Genomic DNA, 21394 nt, shown 5'->3' on the forward strand with positions numbered 1-21394 from the left:
TAAAAATATATGTTTATAAAGCTGTAAAAAAAAAAAAAAAAAAAAAGGAAAGAAAGGATGAATCCCCAAGTTTTGTAGCAACATGGACAGGACTGGAAGAGATTAGGTTGAGTGAAATAAGTCAAGCAGAGAGAGTCAATTATCATATGGTTTCACTTATTTGTGGAGCATAACAAATAGCATGGAGGACAAGGGGAGATGGAGAGGAGAAGGGAGTTGAGGGAAATTGGAAGGGGAGGTGAACCATGAGAGACTATGGACTCTGAAAAACGATCTGAGAATTTTGAAGGGGTGGGGGGTGGGAGGTTGGGGGCACCAGGTGGTGGGTATTGTAGAGGGCACGGATTGCATGGAGCACTGGGTGTGGTGCAAAAATAATGAATACTGTTATGCTGAAAAAAAAAAAAAAAAATTAAAAAAAAATAAATAAATAAAATTGCAGCAAAAAAAAAAAAAAAAAAAAAACATAAGGAAAATACATTTAAAGTACTGTACTCATCGAAAAAAATCAATGGACCTGTACAGTTCAAACCCATGTTCAAGGGTCAACTATATATAGACAAATATATTTATAAAAACAAGTACTATGGGTGACAAACAGGTAAAAGAAAATAAACACAAATTTCTCCCTAAAGAATATCTATTCTAATAACTAAGAAAGGAATAGCCACAATGCAAAAAATAAGTAATGAAAATTATAATTGATGAGATTCTCCTAAAACCATTCTGGAACAAGCATACATATATAAGCAAGTACATATATCATCATTAGATGTCACCATTAGATTATTTGTAAGCTTATGAATTTTTTTCTACTCTATAGGAAAATAAAAAAACACTTAAGGCTTATGTAAATAGTAAAACATAGTCCCATAAAACAAATTGCTCACCAAAAGATGAGCCCATCTAAAAATTAAAAATCAGAGTGCTTACATGCCAAAAAGTTTGTTAGAAAGTGAAAAATAACACATTTTAATAAAGAGATAATCGGTTTAAGAAAAAAAATTTATTTTTGAATTGTTTCTAAAATAAAAAATAAAGATATGCATATGACTTAAGATTAAGTTAAAATGGTAAGGTTTATGTTATGCATATTTTGCCTCAAGAAAAAATATTAAGAAACTTAATATAACCATATTGAAGTCAGGTTTACTTCTTTTTTTTTAAACATTTAAAAAAAATTTTTATTTATTTATTTGACAGACAGAGATCACAAGTAGGCAGAGAGGCAGGCAGAGAGAGAGGAAGGGAAGCAGGCTCCCTGCTGAGCAGAGAGCCAGCTTGCAATCCCAGGACTCTGGGATCATGACCTGAGCGGAAGGCAGAGACTTTAACCCACTGAGCCACGCAGGCACCGCAGGTTTACCTCTTTCTTAAGCAGACCATCCTATCTTCTCCTTGGAGACAAAACGCTCTAGTTTTATCATGACTGATAGAAGCATTTTATATTTGCCTTAAAAAAGTTATAGCTCACTCCATCCCTTTTAAAATTTATTCAAAATTATTTTTAAGTTTTCAGCAATCCTAAAATATTAACATACATGATGCAAAAACAACTTGTAGATTTTTCTGATGAGAAATTTCCAAATTAAACAAACCAACCACAAAATGTGGCTCTTACAAAGTTTTTTTTCTTTTTCTTACTGATATATTTGGTAATTTATTTAGGAAATCTTTTAAAGAAGTCTCATAATACACTAAGTTTTTCATTAGTTCATAAAACCTCAAATTTGGTTAAAGAAACCTTTCTCTGCATAAACGTATACCTGAATCGTCAGCTAATCTGCTAATTCTTTCCAAAACAGCAATGCAATCTCTTTCATCATCGCAGACTTCCCTCAATGTGTCCAGCAAACTCCGGGCCACCATTTGTCTAAAAGAAAAAGAAAATGATATAGTGCTTAGCATGTTAATAATATTTAGAATTCCAAAAGGTAGACTCTACATGATTTTAAAGAATTTTTTTCTTAAGATATTTTATAACATACATTAAGTCACTAATCTCCTAAGTGACAAACACCAGCATGGATTTTATTGTTAACAAGAGACTGAATATTTACCAAAATATTTTTCATCTTTAACTGAAGTGACAAATTTCTAAGGTCACTGAAAATTCTACAAAATTTCAGTTATCTTCAACAATCAAATTATAGGAAAATACACACATTCCTCATTATGTAAAATATTACCTTCACACATTTTTACTGAGATTTATACATCTATACTCAAAAAATTTAAGACTTTCAGATTTCCCAGAAAACTGATACAGGTATCCTGGGGACCACAGTTGGAGAAACAACGCATTAGGAAGCGTCCCAATCCCCTTGAACATCACCTGGCACATAGTAGGTTTACAGCATCATCTGTTGAAAGAATAATATACTCCCCTCAGTGATCACTTTACACAAATATTAAAATTATGCCGAACACCAAAAAGGTAATGGTGTTTTTATTTGTTTTGGGTTTTTTTTTTTTTTTTTTTTTTTTTTTTTGCCAAAATGCTAACAAAGAGTGTCACATGCTTACTAGGATCAAGGAATAAACAATTATAAAAGAGGCCTTGGCTGTGATTATTAATAAAACATGCTGGCTGAGACTACACATGTTAATACTACTTTAAACTGAAAAACTGGATTTTCCCTATTGAAATGAACGTAATAATTAATCCTTCCACTTCCACAAGGAAAAGGATAGGCACATACCTGTTAAACACGTTCTCACTTGCAGCATACTTGTCCAGTCTCCCCAGTGGCGTCAACATTTCATCTTGTGAGACAAAGTCCAGGGCTGAAGGTATAATAATCACATCAGACTCTGAGCTGTAGTCATCCACACCAACTATCAGAGACATCAGAAATACTCCTTATAACACTCTGAAACTAAAAAGTACCCTTGCCTGTCTGAAGCAGCATAAGTAAGACTATCTTTAATGTTTCTGGAGTGATATAAAGGATCACAAGAGATTCTTACATCAACTCTTACATTCAAGCCATGAAAGACTCAAGGATGCTCCCTCTCCTTTTTCTACAGGTATGTCTAGTTGTCTCTAGAAACAGAGGGGACAGAAGCTATGAAAACTCAGCACAGTGTGATCACTGAGAACTTACATGTTCAATCAGAACACTAACAACTTCTAAATAAAATGTCAAACACTGGTAAAGTAAATTCTGCAATGCAGTCAGAATAACTCACTAAAATGTGAGTTAAGCAAAAGAACAAATGTAAGAATTCTAGCAGACTTCTCATCAGAAACAATATAAGCCAGGAGAGAGAAGAGCATTCCTTGAAGTACTAAAAGAAAAGAAAACAAAACAAAACCAAAAATAAAACAAAAAAAAGTCAACCTACAACTCTGTAGCCAATAAACATCCTTAAAATCTCTCTGAAATTCGTATCTTTCAAATACACAGATTTCAAACACACAAAAGCTGACAGACATCATCACTAGCAAACCCACACTATAAGAATTAAAGTCCTTCAAGTAAAAAGAAAATTATACCAATTGTACAAAAGACTTTATTTAAAAATCTCTTTGAAAGATAATTGTTTAAAGTAAAAATATGCAATGCAAAAAAAAAGATAAAAAATCTACTCTTAACTAGAATGAACAGAGGGGAGGTCGGTGAAATAGGTGATGGGGATTGGGGGGGCACTTGTGATGAGCACCAGGTGTTGAATGGATGTGCTGAATCACTGTATCGTACATCTGAAACTAATTACACTGTATGCTAACTGGAATTTAAATAAAAACTTTAAAAAAATGTACTTCGGGTTTCTAACATATATAGAAGTTAAGATGTGTGACTACAACAGCACAAAGGCAGGAAAAGGGCAAAGTACACTGTTCTTAACACTGTGAGGAGATAACATGTTACTTAAAGGCAGACTGTTTAAAGATGTACACTAATCAGAAACTCTACAGTAGCCATTAAACATCAAAAAAAAAAAAAAAAACCCCAAATCCACCAAAGATATATAGCTAGTAAGCCAATAAGGCCATAAAATGGAATCATAAAAAAAATATTCCATCCAAAAGGCAAAAAAAGAGGATAAAAGAGGAGACAGGACACACAGAAAGCTGTGAGATTTAAATCCAACCATGTCAATAACCTTGCTGAGCACAAATAGTATCAATACCCCCAATTAAAAGGCAGAGATTTTCAAATTGGATTAAAAATAACACCTAACATTAAAATAATTACTTACATAGTGTAGACAACTTTTATACAGTTTATGCTGATCTATAATTCATAGCACAGTATTTAATTTTGAATCAGAAAGTTGTAAAAACCACTCAGATACTCTTATTTGGCCTCTGTTTTTCTCCTTCTAGTACAGGACTGTTGAGCTAGCATGACCTCAAAGGTACCTTTATGCAGGCTCTAGAATTCTATGACTATGACCAAACTGTTTCATCAGTCTCATACTTGTTAATCTTAAAGATAACCATTAAAATCATGATACTGGTCCTTAGAAAGCCAGGACTCCTAGAGTGGCTACTGTCCAACATTGCCGTGTATAAGGCAAGCTTGGAGCACTTAACTCGAAATGCAGACAGCAGGTGGCACAGTCAAATACTGATTATGGAGGTTTGGGGTAAGCTCCAGGAACACTCATTTTTAATAAATACCCCTACTAATTCAAATGCAGATTGTGGAACAACCATATTTAAGAAACATACTGTTAGAGGGCAACAAAACTGTATTTTGCTTCACATTTGGACACCACTCTAACCACCACAGTTGACAATGAATGAGTTCTCTACAAAAGGAGATGTTCCACTCTGGCACAGGCAATGGTGACAAAGCTTCACTTTTATCTCCCAGAACTGTTGCCTCCTGCCAGTATCTGTGGATTCATCCTGGCCTGAACCCTCCTTTCTGAACTCAAGATTTCTTCATCAGTTTTTTTTTTTTTAAAGATTTTATTTATTTATTTGACAGGCAGAGATCATAAGTAGGCAGACAGGCAGGCAGAGAGGAAGGGAAGCAGGCTCCCTGCTGAGCAGAGCCCGATGCGGGGCTCGATCCCAGGACCCTGAGATCATGACCTGAGCTGAAGGCAGAGGCTTAACCCACTGAGCCACCCAGGCGCCCTCTTCATCAGTTTTTGATTGGACTAATAAGGCTCTGGATCTCATCTTTATGGAGGCCATGAGGATTTGGTTCCCATACGACAGAGTACACACTTAATTAAGTCTTACTCAGTTATCTTGCAAATGTCTGCCACAGGTTACAAGAAGAGAAACATAAAAATAATCAATAAAAAAAGACTATTACCACTAACAAAAAAACCCTACAGCATATACTGAGTGATGGTACAGTAAATAACATTCTCCGATAAAACAGACAACACAGAGGTAGTAAATGTAGCTGAACTGTTAATAAGGATCCTATAGTTTATGCAAGAACACTAACTAGACAGTGATTAAGGGTTACAATCCTTGTGAGTACTCTCTAAAATACACAAAAAAGAATGGCTAGAAAGCCAATAGGGGAATTAAAATGCAATACTAAAAAATATCGTTAACCCAAAAGAAAGTCAGGAAAAAAGCAACAGAGGATAAAAAAGAGAGACAGATAGAAAAAAAACAGACCTAATCCAACCAGACCAGTAATTACATAACATATAAGTGGACTATACACTTAAAAGCAGAGATCCCCAACTAATAAAAAAGTAATACCCAACTATAGCCTATCCACCAGAGACATAGTTTTAAAGCCAAAATTTCAACCAATAGGTTGAAAAGAATTTTTTTTTCTTTTACACCAAAGATAAAACATGAAGCAGTAAGCCTAAGAAAGCCAAAGTGGTGATATTAGTATTACACAAAAGACAAAGATAAGGACCATTGCTGCAGATGAAGAGAGACGTTTCATGCCTCCATACCCCACCTGAGCACCTTCTTTCTGGTTAACTTAAGTTTACAGAGGCTTTGACACTATGGCAGCAACAGCCCTTAGGGCTTCACAGCCTTAAAAACCTAGGCTCCTCCACTGATGAAGTAAGAAAAATCAGGTCATCTTTTCATGTTATTTGAAATTTCAAACTGACCAAAAAGCATATTAAAGACAATGATCACTCTAAAATGCTTTTTCAAATTACCTGACCTCCCCAAATTCCTATACTTCCTCTTCCCCAGGAAACTTACTGTCTTAGCTGAAGGGCAACCAGGATGGAGTAGAAAAAGGAAGAGGACTTGCAAGCTCTGCATGAGAAACAGGATTCCAATAAACACTTAAGTGGGCAATCTTCACGTTTTCAAAACCCCACATTTAATTACAAAATAAATGCTTCCATGAAAAAGCTATAGGACATCTTTTTAAAAAAATTTTTTTTACTTTCTTAAGTATTTACTTTAATTCCAGTAGAGTTAACATACAGTGTTATATTAATTTCAGGTGCACAATATAATTGATTCAATAATTCGTTATACGTTACTTAGTGCTCGTCATCGTAAGTGCACTCTTCAATCGTTCAATGAAAACTTGTGGGTTTTAGTGAATTCTAACAGAATCCTAATAGAAGAGAATTCCTAATAGGAATAGAAACCCAGAGGACAAACCGAAGCCTTATATTTAAGGCATCATATGGCAAAGACCCAAACCATAAATTAGACTCAACAAATCCTTCTACTCCCAAATTATAAAAACCAAGTGTGTTACAATACACACTGAGAGATCAAGAAAAAAATGATGAGAACGTTAACAACAGAAAAATGACACTTCTCTTTGTTAACTTATAAAACAGAATACTTCCCTTTGTAATAAGCTAAGAGGTTATATAGTGGAAGAGAGAAAATATCCTTACAGTTCAGGATGTATCCTCTACCTATTCTCAGCTCCTTGCACCAGCACCAAAGGAAATCCAAAGGAGCAGAAAGCAATGGTCCAATTTTTAGGTATTTTAAATTTAAGGAAAATGTAAAAGTTTAAAGTTGGACCCACGTGAAAGTTTCAAGATGATTAACCTCTACACAGTGACAGTGAACAGTGGTGTGAAAAGGATAGAGGCTCTTCAAAGTAAGACAGATCTGGGTGCAAATCTCATGTTTTGCTACTCATGAACTATATGAACTTAACACAAATACCTAATTAATTTGGGTCTGCTTCCTCATCTACAAAATAAAGGGCAAGACTTTTAAGACACGCATTCTAAGATAACGTCTATAAAGTCTCTAACATGGAGTCAGGCAAATGAGTAAATGTTTCCTTCCCTGTGCATTTAGGTCTGTTTCTAGATACAGAGAATCTCAATGTGGTTTCCATTTATTTTTAAATGTTTTCATCCATTTCAACCAGTAAGTAGGGCAGCCCATATACTGGGAGTGCCAAGCACTCAATAAGGAACACAGATATAAACACAGATATAAACATGCGTGTAAGTATGTATGTCCAGATATGTGTACACATACATACTAAGAAAGATAGACAGTATAAGAATATACACAGTATATTGTTAACTATTATATGCTTTTAGTTGTTGTATGTCTAAATTTGCCCTGGTGAGTACAAGACTTCAAAAAATCAGGCAGTTCTTGGAAGATACACTGGAGTTGCCAAGCAGGACAGAGGGCAGGAAGAGGGCATTCCCAGCAGAGAGATCTAAGGATGGTGAGGGAGTAAAAACAAACCATGCCATGTCTGGCAAACTGCCCAAGGACTGGAGCACAAGGTGGGACACAGGGTTCCCAAAGAAGGGAGACAGGAAGAGTAGGAGAATGTGGCCAACCAAAATCGACCTAGTCTTCTAATTTTTTAAAAAGTAACATTATCACATTTTGCAATATCCTCTTACCTGGCTAGAGAAGTCACACTGCCACCCTGTAATTAGGAATGGCACAGGAATGCTAAGCAACAACTTAGTTAAATTCAACAGTTGTTACCTCTTTTGGGCAACAATTCTGGGCAGAATATATGCTTATTCAACTGTGCTACGCTAACACTTTATTAAAATTCTCAATTATTAATTAAAACCATTTTTTTTTTAGAAGTTAAGCAAGAAGCCTTCTTTTCCAAGCCAAAGACCTTTTGCCTTTACGCAGCATTCTAAGAGAACCCCAGGTATCACATTACTCCTCTCCCGATTATCTGACACTCTTAGTCACTGCAGCAGAAGAGGAGGAAAGAAGTATATAGGAGCCTTAGTCCCCTTTAAGAGTACAACATTGTAATTCAGTGGAGACAATCCTGGTTCTACCTGCATCACCGTAAGTCTCTTTTCTATTCCTTGTTAACAATGCTCAGACATACTACAAATTCATGTTAATTTCATGCTCTTTCAGTAAGAATTTTGAATCTATTATTCTTAAACCTTAAATTCTCAGAAGATGTGCCAAATCCCTAAGTTCCCAGAACTACCCTCAAAAAATCAACCCCGTTCCTACTTTACCATCATAAAGGTATCTGATGAACTCTACAGCACTTAGTCAGGGGCCAAGAGTGCGGGCAGCCAGAACAAAAGCAAGGAAGAACAGTCTGAGTAGCAATCCTGACCACTGTTCTATTCTTGACCACAGATATGCTTAAAAGCGCGAGAAGATACACAAGTGCTTCTCATGCTACTGCTGTAGAAAGATATATTTTTCCAACAACACTGCCTTTAAACACCAACCACCTCATCTAAGACTCAACTACGGAAACAGTAACATTACAATGGTGGAGGGAAGATAAGGCCTGTACGCTATACTCTATGAGCAATATAAAGGTAATTAAAGTCAATTCTGAGTACTTGGGTTTTTTTTCCTGACACTCGATCCAGAACTTAAGCTTGATATTCTCTAAAATGATTTTTCAAATTTCTTGAAGAGGTAAGTTCCCTACGCAGCCTTCACCTCCTCCTCAAGACAAGTAATCTGGCCTATTTCTCCTTCACTCTTGGGATTCTCGTCTTAAGGATCAGCAGTAATTTGCCAAAACTAGAGGGCCCTTCTTAGATCAATTGTGCTACTTCTCTACAGCACTTGACAAAGCTGACTTTCACTATCCCAATACCCTCCTCTTAAATTCTCTTTTCTTGGGTTCTCTGGAAGTACACCATCCTGAGTATTTTTCAACCTTTCTGGACTAGTATTTTTTTCTCATCGTTTTATGTAGGTAGTTTCCTTCTACTTTGTCCTCACGTTTTACACACACACACCGTCCCCTCCCTTGACCTTGAAAATGCGTGGCTTCTATAATCACCTATAATGCAAATAACCTCCAAAATTCTCCTGCTCTGATGCCAGATCCATATTTGCAGGTACATCATAGAATCTCCACCTCAATGTCACATTTGTTCTAAAAATTAAACTGTCCAAACAGATCTTCTAAAAATCAGCTCTTCTTCAAGGGCTTTCTCCTGTGATCTTGAGTTCTCAAACATTAAAAAAAAAAAAAAAAAAGTAACTGTAGACTTTACGATTTTATTTATTTATTTGACAGACAGAGATCACAAGTAAGCAGAGAGGCAGGTGGTGGGGGCGGAGGCGGGGGCGGGGGGAGGCAGGCTCCATGCTGAGCAGAGAGCCTGATGTGGGGCTCCATCCCAGGACCCTAGGATCATGACCTGAGCTGAAGGCAGAGGCTTTAACCCACTGAGCCACCCAGATGCCCATACAGTTTCCTTTTTAATATGCCTTTCTGGCCCCCATCATTTAATCAGTTGCTAAGAACTATAAATTCTACTTTTATAAAATATTCTGTATTCCCACCTCTCAGTTCCCAACACCCTCATTCAGAGGTTCTGATGTCTTTTGCTGAGAGCAAACCAGGGCACCTGAACCCCACGAGGGACACAAAGATTTTCCTGGGAATAAATCAGATGGATGACTTGGAGGGATATCTTAGACCCCCAACTTCCAGTACTCATTGCAAAAATGTGTCTAGGAGTTTGGATCCTAAGGCTTTCCCTTTTACAATCTCCAGCCTCCACAGGACAAGTAAAGACATCTCTCTCGGCTCCAAGACCACCATGTTACACTGCTCCAAGGCTGGAAAAACCTCCACTGTCAAACAGACCCACGGAGATACTATTGGAATTGTTAAGAGATCAACTCTCTAAAGACTGTAACAAAGACATTTACAAGTCAGATATGTTTTAATTCTTTGCTTTCAAAAAATTGGAAAGACTGATAGCTCATTAAAAACATGTCTTTAAAAATTTTAGTATATAAGCTTGAAATTCAAGGAAATTAGTGCTGCTAACAAAACCATTTCCATCAACTTATATGTATCAACAAAATTTCTCAGTGCACACAGGTCTTAAAAGGTAGAAATGGATGCTAAATATTATCTCATTCTGGCAAACTATATTCATCATGAATACACACATGACTTATTTTTATTTTTTACCATTTTATTTATTTGACAGAGAGAGGGAAAGACAGCAAGAGGGGGAACACAAGGAGGGGGAGTGGGAGAGGGAGAAGTAGGCTTCCCACCAGGCAGGGAGCCTGATGCAGAACTGCATCCCAAGACCCTAAGATCATGACCTGAGCCTAAGGCAGACGCTTAACATCTGAGCCACCCAGGCAACCCATACATCACTTTTTAAAAAGCCCCATGCAGGGGACCTGGATGGCCCAGTTGGTTAAGTGACTTTGGCTCATGCTTCAGGCTCCCCACTGAGCAGGGGAGTCGGCTTCTCCCTCTAGCTCTCCCTCTGTCCCTCCCCATGCTCGTGCTCTCCCTCAAAAACAAAAACAAAAAAAACTTAAAAAAAAAATCTTTTAAAAAAGCCCCATCCATTCTGTTGAGATACCTATTCAGTAAAATTGTGTAGGAAATGGAAAGATATCAAGATAAAAAGAACAGGCTATTCTTGAAAAAGAACAGTTTATTCTTGAAAATGTATGACAAAAGTCATCAAAGTGCTATGCTATGTAGATTTTTTTAAACTTTGTAACAGTTACATTTATAAGTTTTGTTTTAAAAAATAACTATAAACTTAAAAATGCATGAAACAGTGTTTTTGAAACTATTTTAGGAAGTATACAGTGAATAACTTTGAAGACCACTACCCTCCATCACCGACTTCATCTCCCCTCATTCTACCCCAGTTTACCCATCACAACCACTTCTATCTTCCTAAAGCTCTACTCTGTTCAATACACTCCCTGCTCTTCCTCCCCCCTCCCTCCTCCACCCCAAAACTCCCAGTCAGCCAGGGTTAAGGGACTCACTTTCTCCTGCTGTAATTCAAGGGACTCCATGATCTGGCACAGCATCTTTCCCTCTCTTGCACAACCATACAGGAGCCCAATTCCAGTCACAATTCCCACAACCCTCCTGTCCTACTGTCCTTATTACATCTGTCCCACTTCTGCCCTTTTACCCTCATCTCAGTTTAAACTTACCTATTTACAAACACCATTCAGTTTCCTTTTTCTTTTTTTAGGATTTTATTTGAGAGAGAGCGAACAAGCATGAAAGGGGAGAGGGTCAGAGCGGAAGCAGGCCCCCCACTGAGCAGGGAGCCTGATGCAGGACTCCATCCTAAAACTCTGGGATCCTGGGGCTTCAGGAACAGGATGCCAGCCAAAGGCAGTTGCTTAACCAACTTAGCTACCCAGGCGCCCCTCCTCTTCTAATTAAGATCTCTTCCTCCTTTGAATCCCCCAGTCTGGGTGCCCTAGCTTTTATTCTACCAGCAATAGCAGTGTTTGAGTTGTTTTTCCTTCTTTCATTTTCTTTTGCCTGCCCCCACTTCCAGCATAGATCAATTCTCTGAAGGCATAGACTGTCCTGTTCATCCTTTTATTACCTTAAAAAAAAAAAAAGTCTAATGCTTCTCCTGAATAATGCACATTAATTAACATGTTAGTGAAAGGTAGCCCACAGGGATACTTGAGGGGACTAGAGTACTTCATCCTCCGCTAAGATAGTGACAAGCTCATTAGCATATTAATGCCTTTGAGAGGTACCACACCAAAGAGAATGGTTAATTTCTGGAACCTGACTTTCACCAAGCTTGATCACGACACAGCATCCTTTCATTCACCATATAGTCTCTAATAATAGCCTCTAAAATAGGGGGAAAAAAAAACCCACAAAAAACAGACAATGCGTCCTCCCTCCTCCCATTTTTCTTCCCTTGATACTACTTAGACCACAATAAAATTTGCCAAATTTTGTCTCCCAATTCTTTACATTCTTTTTAGAAAATGAAAACAAGATGTACCTTGGAGATTTAATCATTTTTATAAAAGTCTTACCTTAAGATATGGGCTTTAAGATGATATTTTAATAAACAAGCCAACAAATGAATAGGGAGGAAGGGGATGCTCTTCCGTAAAGCAGACTGCCAACCAGTAAATGTAAATGGATTCAAGTAAGAATCACAGACACATTCTAATACTAATGGGTAGAAGTCTGTTTGGGAATGAGGTATTTCCTCAGTGTCCAACTATTCCCCTTACTAATTATAAAAGGAAAGAACAGAATCTTTAGGTGGAGAAATCTTGCAGACATCACCTTAATCAAGTCGTTAAAATTACCACCACCAATAATGGACAACTGACATCAGGTGCCTCTTGAGATGAAGCACTGAGAAAATCACAGAATTGCTTACATAGTATTCCTGTTTAAAAAAAAAGAAAGAAAAGGCAAAAGAAAAAAAAGTGCAAAACCTTAATCAAATCATGAGGAAACATAAAACCAAATCGATTCTTCAAAAATATTAATATCATGAAAGATAAAGGCTTTCAAAGAGGCATTACAACTAAATGCAATGCTGGAGCTGGATTGGTAAAATGGTTGCCATAAAAAACATTATCAAACAACTGGTGAAATTTGAAAATGACTACTTCTTACATATTTGAATTGCATCAATGTTACATTTTGTGAATCTGATGGCTGATTATGAGAGAATGGCCTTGCTCTTAGGAGATCCAGGCTAAAGGGTCTGATTTCTAAACTTATTCTTAAAAGATGCAAAGAAGGGGCGCCTGGGTGGCTCAGTGCATTGAGCCTCTGCCTTTGGATTGGGTCATGATCCCAGGGTCCTGGGATCGAGTCCCACATCGGGCTCTCTGCTCAGCGGGGAGCCTGCTTCCTCCTCCCTCTCTGCCTGTCTCTCTGCCTGCTTGTGATCTGTCAAATAAATAAATAAAATCTTTAAAAAAAGATGCAAAGAAGATTAAGAACAATGTATATATTACATTTTGTGTGTGTGTGTGATGTATAGGAAAAATAGAGCTGTCTGGCAAAATGTTAACACTAGTTGGAGGTAGGTGAAGAATTTTGGGAATTAACTAGAACACCTGTGAAACTTCTGTGCGGGTCTGAAAATTTTCAATTCAATTAAATCAATTTTTCACATTTACTCTGAAAATAAATTACTTCACTATTTGACTACAATTAAGGTTTTATGACCGTATTTAGCTTAGCCAGAAAAACCATGACTCACCTTAGCAAGTATGTGCTGAAGGTCTACAGTGTGATGGGTACTATTATAGGTAAAGAGTAAAAATGTTACAGACCTTGGACTGAACAGTACAGTGCAGGGGTAGCAAATCACCGCCAGCATGTGAAACTGGCCCCCAGTCTGATTTGTGCATAGAGCAGGCAGGCAGCTATGCTCATTCATTTCTGTACTGTCTGGGGCTGTTTTCATCCTACGCAGGCAGACCTGAGTAGCTGCAACAGAGACAACATGGCCCAAAAAACCTAAAATATTTACAGTCTGTTCCTTCACTGACTTTCCAATCCCTGGTCTAGGAATGTAGCAGAAATGCAATTAAGCCATTGCTTGGGGAAAAAATGATTAAGAGAAACAACAGATCTGAAGGAACGTATAACATCAAGCAACAGGTATGTTGTTTCAATTTGCACTTTGTGACATGTTCACCAGATAGCTTTCCTTTAAATATAAAAGTTCACTAAATCCTCAGAAATGATCTTTACTGGGACATATAAAGGCAACCTATAGCATGTTTAATCTAATTGAAGTTAAGCAAGAATAATTTCCTAAAGTTCATTCTATGTGAATATTCTAAAAATATTTCCCTAAAGTCTACATATAAATAGAAGAGGCATCAGTGTGTTTACCTTCTGTCAAATTAGTTACCAAGATCACATGCTTCCTGAACAGTATTTGCCAGAGGAACATGCGGCACACTAAAGCCCTTGCAAGTGTGGATTTCCTATACATTATAGATGTGTTGTTTGTTCCCTTCAGTGAGTAAACATTTTCCTCATAGTCTTATTAACCCTACTAAGTTGGTTAGTAATCCTTTTCTCTATAGGTAATCCAAATATAAAATTAGAGCTAATCCAAATTACCACAATCTCTAATACTCCATTAAGTGGAGTCTTGATTTTATTTGAAGTTTTGAAGTTATTTCTAGCAAACACTAAGTTAATACACTAAATGTAAAAATGATTTTTATCAAGTCTGACTGACTATAAATTTAAAACAGTATAGTTAGTTTAAATATAAATTCAGATTTTAGAATGATCACTTGATGTGATGATCAGATATATCAGATCCCATCCCACTTTTACTGCAACGACTGTCTCCCCGTTCATGAGTGCTTTAAACACAAAGGGAAAGTGTGTATTTTGCTCCTAACATTTCCATGACAAACAGGAGCAACTCAGGACAAAAATTATTTTACCTACCGAATACTTAGAGCATGTTAGTACCTTTGTATCCTTCAGAACCTTTACGAGGTTAATGACCTAAGTAAGTGATAAATTAAGGGAAGTCAAATTGGAAGGTAGGAAGGACACAGTAGTCAAAGGTAATAAAGTAAGAAAGACTATCACAGAGGTTCATTAACCTAACACTTTCAAGTTAGGGGACTGAGCAAATTATATAACCATCAGATAAGCCTCATCTGATACCACTTTTGTAACTTTGCGCTTACCACAGACCTCATGGGGAGTACTATAAGGTTATAGCACAATGTCCAACACACAGTATGACAATAAATGGTAATTAAAAAAATGAAATCCAGAAATTTCTCCCACCTCTCTTTTTCAACTAAAGAGCTATGTTAGATGAGATCTAGGAAAAGGACATCAACACCTTCAAGATCTGAATTGTATTCTAGCCACCTTGCCACCCTTATCTGGGAGACCTTGGGCTTATTAAACTTTCTTCTGCTTAAAGAACGATAATATAATTTGCCCTCTAGCTCTTGATTTCAGTAATTCTGGGATCACTGGCTCACTAGAGGTACAGCACAGCTCACAATTTTAGAAGTTTATGTGATTGTCTAGATGATATTGGCAATCTATTTTTATTTTATTTCTTTTCAGTGTTCCAAAATTCATTGTTTATACACCACACCTAGTGCTCCATGCAATACGTGCCCTCCTTAACACCCACCAGCAGGCTCATGCAACCCCCCAACCCCCTGGCAAACCAATTTAAAATAGAAAACTCAACTTCTGTTCACCAGTATTCTTTTGCTACCATAAAGGCTAGCCCACAAGGGCAAAATGTGCTTAGCATGATAAAAATAAACAAGATGTTGCTTCTCTTAATCTGGTGATCAATATGAAAGTAAATTTAGTAATTATTCAAATATGCTTTATTGCAGTAGTACCAACAAGGCCAATGTCTAAAGAACAATCATTTAGGGTGTCTGGGTGGCTTAGTTAGTTCAGAGTCCAACTCTTGATTTCGGCTCCGGTCATGATCTCAGGGTTCTGAGATGCAGCCCCCTGTCCAGCCCTATTATGGATGTGGAGCCTGCTTAAGATTCTCTCTTCTCCCTCTGCCCCTCCCCTCCACGCATGCCCTCTCAAGTAAATAAATCTTTAAAAAAAAAAAAAAAAAAGAAAGAATTTAATTATTCAAACTTTCATTATTTACTAATACCTTAGTTACATTATTTACTGGATCTTAGATACCTTTCCACTCACAGATTACACATATTTCAGGTATATGCCTTGTGAAATATTTATAGTTAAAATAAAATGACACCTGGGATGTCATTAAAGTACTCTGGCTGCCTCCTCTCTACTCCCCCCACAAAAGCCCAGATGTTAGAGGTGGGTAAATGAAAGTTGAGGGTAAGCAGGGATATGATGACTCATCTGCTGTCATCTTATCTGAATGAAATTTCCCATTCAAAAAATTAATGGCATTCAGTTAAAAAAAAATCAATGTAATTCGTATTTAAAAAAAATAAAACCATAGTTGTAGAAAAAGAATGTGACAAAATCCAACATCCACTCCTAATTTCAAAAAAGCTCTCAGTAAACTCAGGGAAGTTTCTCAACCTGATAAAGGGCACTTGTGAAAAAATAATAAACTGAACCTCAAAATTCAAAACTTCTGCTCCTCTAAAGACACTGCTAAAAATAAGACAAGTTACACACAGAAGATAGTATTTGCAAATCACATACCTGAGAAAGAACTCGTGCCTGGAATATATAAAGAACTCCCAAAACTTAGTAAGAAAACAAATACCCAATGAAAGAATGGGCAAAAGATTTGAACAGGCACTTCGTCAAAGGCATATAGATGGCAAATGAGCACAGGAAAATATGAGCATTATTAGTCATTAAGAAAATGCAAATTCAAACTACAAAAAAACAAACAAAACAAAACAACCTAAACCACCATACATACTTAATAGGACAGCTAGAATGAAGACTGCCCACACCAAACACTGGCAAGGGTATGGAGCACCGGGAACTCTCACACACGGCTGGTGGGAGTGTAAAATGGTACAACCACTTTGGAAAACAGTTTGGCAGTTCCTTAAAAAGGGAGACAGCCATTCTACTCCTAGATACATACCCAAGAGAAAGACCATATGTGTCCACACAAAGACTTGTACATGAATGCTCACCAGAGCTTTATTTGTAACAACCAAAAACTGGAATCATTCCAAGCGTCCATCAACGATTTAAGGACAGAGAAGAGCTGAGAAAAAAGAAGTTTTTCCCCTCAAGAAGTTATCTGCTCAAGATAATAAGTGAATAAACAGCAATGGGCAGAATCTGAATGCAGGCCTAATGTTTACAAAACCAAGTGCTCTTTCCTCTGCACAGAACTAGACTGGGATTGGGGCACCTGGGTGGCTCACTCAAATCATGATCCCAGGATCTAGGCCCCACGTGGGGATCCCCGCTGAGCAGTGAGTCTGCTTCTCCGTCTCCCTCTCTGCCCACTTGTGCATGCGCACTCTCAACTAAATAAATAAAATCTTAAAAAAAGAACTACACTGAGAGGTGTTCCAGAATTACAGCATGATAAATGCTCAAACACCAACTTGACAACAAGTAGGCCAGAGAACAAGTCTGCTACCAAGTCTAGGAGGGTAAAGAGCTAAGAACACTTGACTGAACAGTCAGGAGGATCGAAAGATGGATCTGGAGAAGGGGGACCTTAGGTGACCTGCCAGCCAAAAGATCAGTGCAGAAGTGCCTGCTTCAGAACTTAGAGGGAATATAGGCCTCTTAACCTTAGCCCAAACCCCACAGGTGTGCCACCACTCCTCCTTCCAAAACATTAAATTAGGTTTATTTTCAGATCCAAGTTAAATGCAGAGTAACACTCTTTTTTTTTCTAAAGATTTTATTTATTTATTTGACAGAGAGATCACAAGGAGAGAGAGGCAGAGAGAGAGGGAGGAAGCAGGCTCCCTGCTGAGCAGAGAGCCTGATGTGGGGCTCGATCCCAGGACCCTGAGACCATGACCTGAGCTGAAGGCAGAGGCAAAGTAATACTTTAATTTAGCCTAGGGACTGCCCACTCCATCATGTAGCTGATGGCAAAAATTCTTTGCCATCAAGAGAGAAAAATCCCAAAGCAAAATAAAAGGCGAACAGAGGAGTGAATAGTTTAAAATATAAATTCTTTGTATTGATGAGATGAGGAACGGAGGCAAAAGTACCAGAAATAATAAACCAGTGGTCAAATGTGGCAGACTAATCAACTTTACCCAGCAAGGGCTGTTCATCTTTCCCCCAAGTCATGCAGATACAAGCCCAGGCAGCTGATGCGCATATTTACAAAAAAAGGGTTTTCCCCTTTTATCTTAAAAAAAAAAAAAAAAAAAAAAAAGAAAAGAAAAAAAGAAAAAAAAATTCTGCAGAGAATTGTTACCCAGCACATCATTAACTGATTCTATATACATGTGGGTACCACTAAAACCAATTTTAAACATGCTTTTCTAGGATATTAATTATATTATCTCTAAATAAAGACTTTTCCTGTGTAGTCTTGTTGGTAGCCATCAAAATATGCTATCAAGTCTCATGACTCACTCTTCCAAACCCCCATTTAATAACACTTCTAAATATTATGACTTTCAAGGGCACCTTCCTACAGCTTTTTAATTGATTCCCCGGCCGCTACTACACACAGCCCTACTTTTTTCCTCCTTACTTCCCTTAGGTGGCAAGGACATTAAGAATCTTATCAAAACTAGTTTTCAAAAGTAGTCCGAGGGCCCAGAGACTCTTTGAAAGAAGCACAGTCCGAGCAAATATACCCAGTTAGTCCCGGATCCATCCTTAATTCACTCTAATCCAATAGTGCCCTCAAACCTGAAAAAGAATATAGTGTAAAAATTTTCCAAAACTTCTTCGAATATGAACAATTCTGCGGTATGGCATATGACATAACATAGCTCCAAAGGCTCTTCGACGTCACGCTAGTTACAGCTGAAAGAAAAGTTAACATAAACACTAAATAAGCTATATTACACCCAAGCCTCATCTGAATGACCTCTCGGTTAAATCAAACCACATACAGCACGCTAGATTAATCCTCAAGGGTATTTTAAGCATGGGTTCAAACAAACTGCCTATACAAGCCCAGGCTTGGGCTGCTGCTCAATGCTGTAAACTAAGCGATTTAAGAAAAGAAAGTATTTCCAATAAATATTTAGAACCAGGAGGCCTACCTGAAAATTCTGACTGGTAGTTAAGGAGTTTCGTTTCCTGAGAAAATAATTTAGTCCCTTGCACGTCAGCTAACTTATCAGAATACAACAGCCTTCTAACTCATCCAGTCTTACAGAAGATTACTATAAGCCCTATCTCACCTATTTTAGAAATCCAGCAAATGAAATGTAAATCTAAACTGCATCCTTGGAAAACTGATAATAGAAATTTAAAATCTCTCTCTTTGAAAGTCTACCTGTAATTTTGCATGGCCTCCCATTATTCAAGAAACAGGATTTCCCCAGACTCTGAAGTCACTCTGCTGAGATACCTATTCAAATGGGTGTCACTGGCTTTCTTTCACTTTGAAATTCAAAGTATGTTTCATGGTACAGTATGGAAAGTACCACCTTTAACCTAAGACAAACTTAACAGTACCTAGTCATTTCATTTACTTACCTTTATGACCTTCTGCTATGTACATACAAAGCACCATTTTTCACATACTAGGATTTCATTTCTTTTTCTCAAGGCTATCAGCCAAGTCAGTCTTTGACCAACCTTTTCCCCATTCTGCCCACTTTTCTACAGGCTCTGTACAGAGACTTTGGGACTTAAACCAAAACAAAAGACCTAAGACTCTTATCAAGGCTTGGCAATGCCCCCCTCGATTCAAAATCCAGACCACACCCAGGTCCTCTCCTAGTCTCCATAGCAACAGATCACCTGTACTATTATATTTACTCTCTTTTTGTCTAGGTTCTGCATTTAGGAAAGACAACCGAGACTCTGGAGTTTGGCCAGAAAGTGATGTCTTCCCATCACAAGGGCTGACTCAGACTTAGCTTGGCTGAAGCAGCAGGACCTGGTACACAACTACTCCGGAAGCAGGCCTCCATACCAGAACTGCTTCGGACAGAAAATCGGCTCCTATGATAACGTTCCCACTGTAAGGGTAGCCCAAGATCCATTCTTTCCAACATCCCTGGTCCTCCACCTTCTCCAGGATGTAACAAGCGTTCTCATTTTCTCTCACCCTTGACCTCGACACCATAGCCAGATTTCCCCCTCATTCTTTCTCCCTTCACAATAAACAGCAAGTGGTCCTTCAACTGGCCACATGTTCAAAGATCCTTTGTTCCTAAATATTCCGGGTAAAGGTACCTGTGAAAACTATAGCAACTGAAAAAACAAAACAAAACAAAAAAAGACCAACAACAATTATTCTAACAAAGTCTTCAACCAATTTATAAATATGCAAATAAACTATGCCTTCAGATGTGTTTTATCCTAAATTAAACCTTTAATAAGTTAATTGCAAGCATCAGCAGAATCTATAATTACATTAATTCTGTAGTGTAATTTTCAACATCAGTATTTCCTTCTCTGTTCTTTAAGCTTCCCTTCCTCTTCACTCCTAAGCACCACCATATAATAGCACTATTTACCAAGTACTGTTCTAAGTGCTTTCTGGGCGTTCATTTACATAAGGCTCTAAACAACTCTAAACAGGCAATACCTATTATGCCTATCTACAAACGACAACTTCAGCATCTGGACCAGGTTAAGTCAGCTGTACGAGTCTGTCCAAAGTGACAATACCAAAACTGGAACAAAACAATCTGGCTTCGGAGTTTTGTCTATTAACTACTGAGGTTCACTGCCTCTGATATCCTCATTATCACACTTATACTAAAACTGCTTGTAAACCACTAGAGGGCATAGACTGTGACCATCCTTTGCAGAGCTATATCCTCAGTACACACAAGTCTTGAGGCTTATGAATAAACCATTGTTGAGTTCTTCACAGGTGTGCTTTCCCCTCTAGACTGTGCTCCTTTAGGGTCAATGAGGAAACTCACACCACAGGTCATGCTCTACATGCATGGCATCTCAGTGAAAATAAAAGTGGCAGAAGTCCTTCCTTCACACATTCCTAAACACCTGCTGAGTCTTGAACCTAATTACAGGAATGAGAAGCCCCTGTTGGAGGTAACAGTCAAAGCCACCTTTCCAATCCTAATTCTGCAAGCCATCAATGGCTGCCTTGAATAACCTTTTAAACTTGCTAGCAGGCACAACATATGACATCAGGTGAAATGCAGAAGCTGTCCTTCACTACTTTAGCACTGCTCCCTTTAAGAGAGGTTTTTTTTTTTTTAACTTAAATAAACAACCCCGAGTTAGCAAAAGTTAATTCTGCATATGGTTCATTTGCTTTAAAAATAATTACTCTTTTCAGAGAACGCTTCTGAATAGTAAATTCCCCCTTACTTCACTCAAAACATCTAGATATTTAAAAATTAAGCTTAATTTGGCCAAGGAAAACCACATTAGACGACGCTAAGGATTAACGACCCGATATTTAAAAGAGCAATTTCAGACTGCAACCATCTCTGAATTACTTACCTAAGTATTAGCCACAGTAAATCTCCGCATCGGGCAGGCTTTCCCCTAAATACACCACAAATTCTACCGTGGTTATCATTTCAACGCAGAACCATTTCCAAATTATCTTCTGATGCTTAGAAAAGCACACACGAAATAAACAAATTCCTTTCTAAATT

General features: G+C 37.7%; 1 protein-coding gene across 4 annotated transcripts in view; it reads right to left on the minus strand.

Moving 5' to 3' along the window:
• PPP4R1 (protein phosphatase 4 regulatory subunit 1) overlaps positions 1-21394 on the minus strand; it is a 64486-nt gene that overhangs the window by 41329 nt on the left and 1763 nt on the right. For 2 of the 4 annotated variants that reach the window (XM_047696857.1, XM_047696855.1), the window contains exons 3-4: positions 2703-2787; positions 1767-1873 (exon numbers count right to left, since the gene is read on the minus strand). In XM_047696857.1, coding sequence (XP_047552813.1) covers positions 1767-1873; positions 2703-2761 — 166 coding nt within the window. In that variant the 5' untranslated portion in view covers positions 2762-2787. Of the gene's footprint in view, positions 1-1766; positions 1874-2702; positions 2839-2970; positions 3034-21394 lie in introns of those variants that run through there. The other 2 variants (XM_047696856.1, XM_047696854.1) reach the window with 2 other exon arrangements.

This window comes from Lutra lutra, chromosome 12 (assembly GCF_902655055.1).
Source record: "Lutra lutra chromosome 12, mLutLut1.2, whole genome shotgun sequence".
NCBI lineage: Eukaryota > Metazoa > Chordata > Mammalia > Carnivora > Mustelidae > Lutra > Lutra lutra.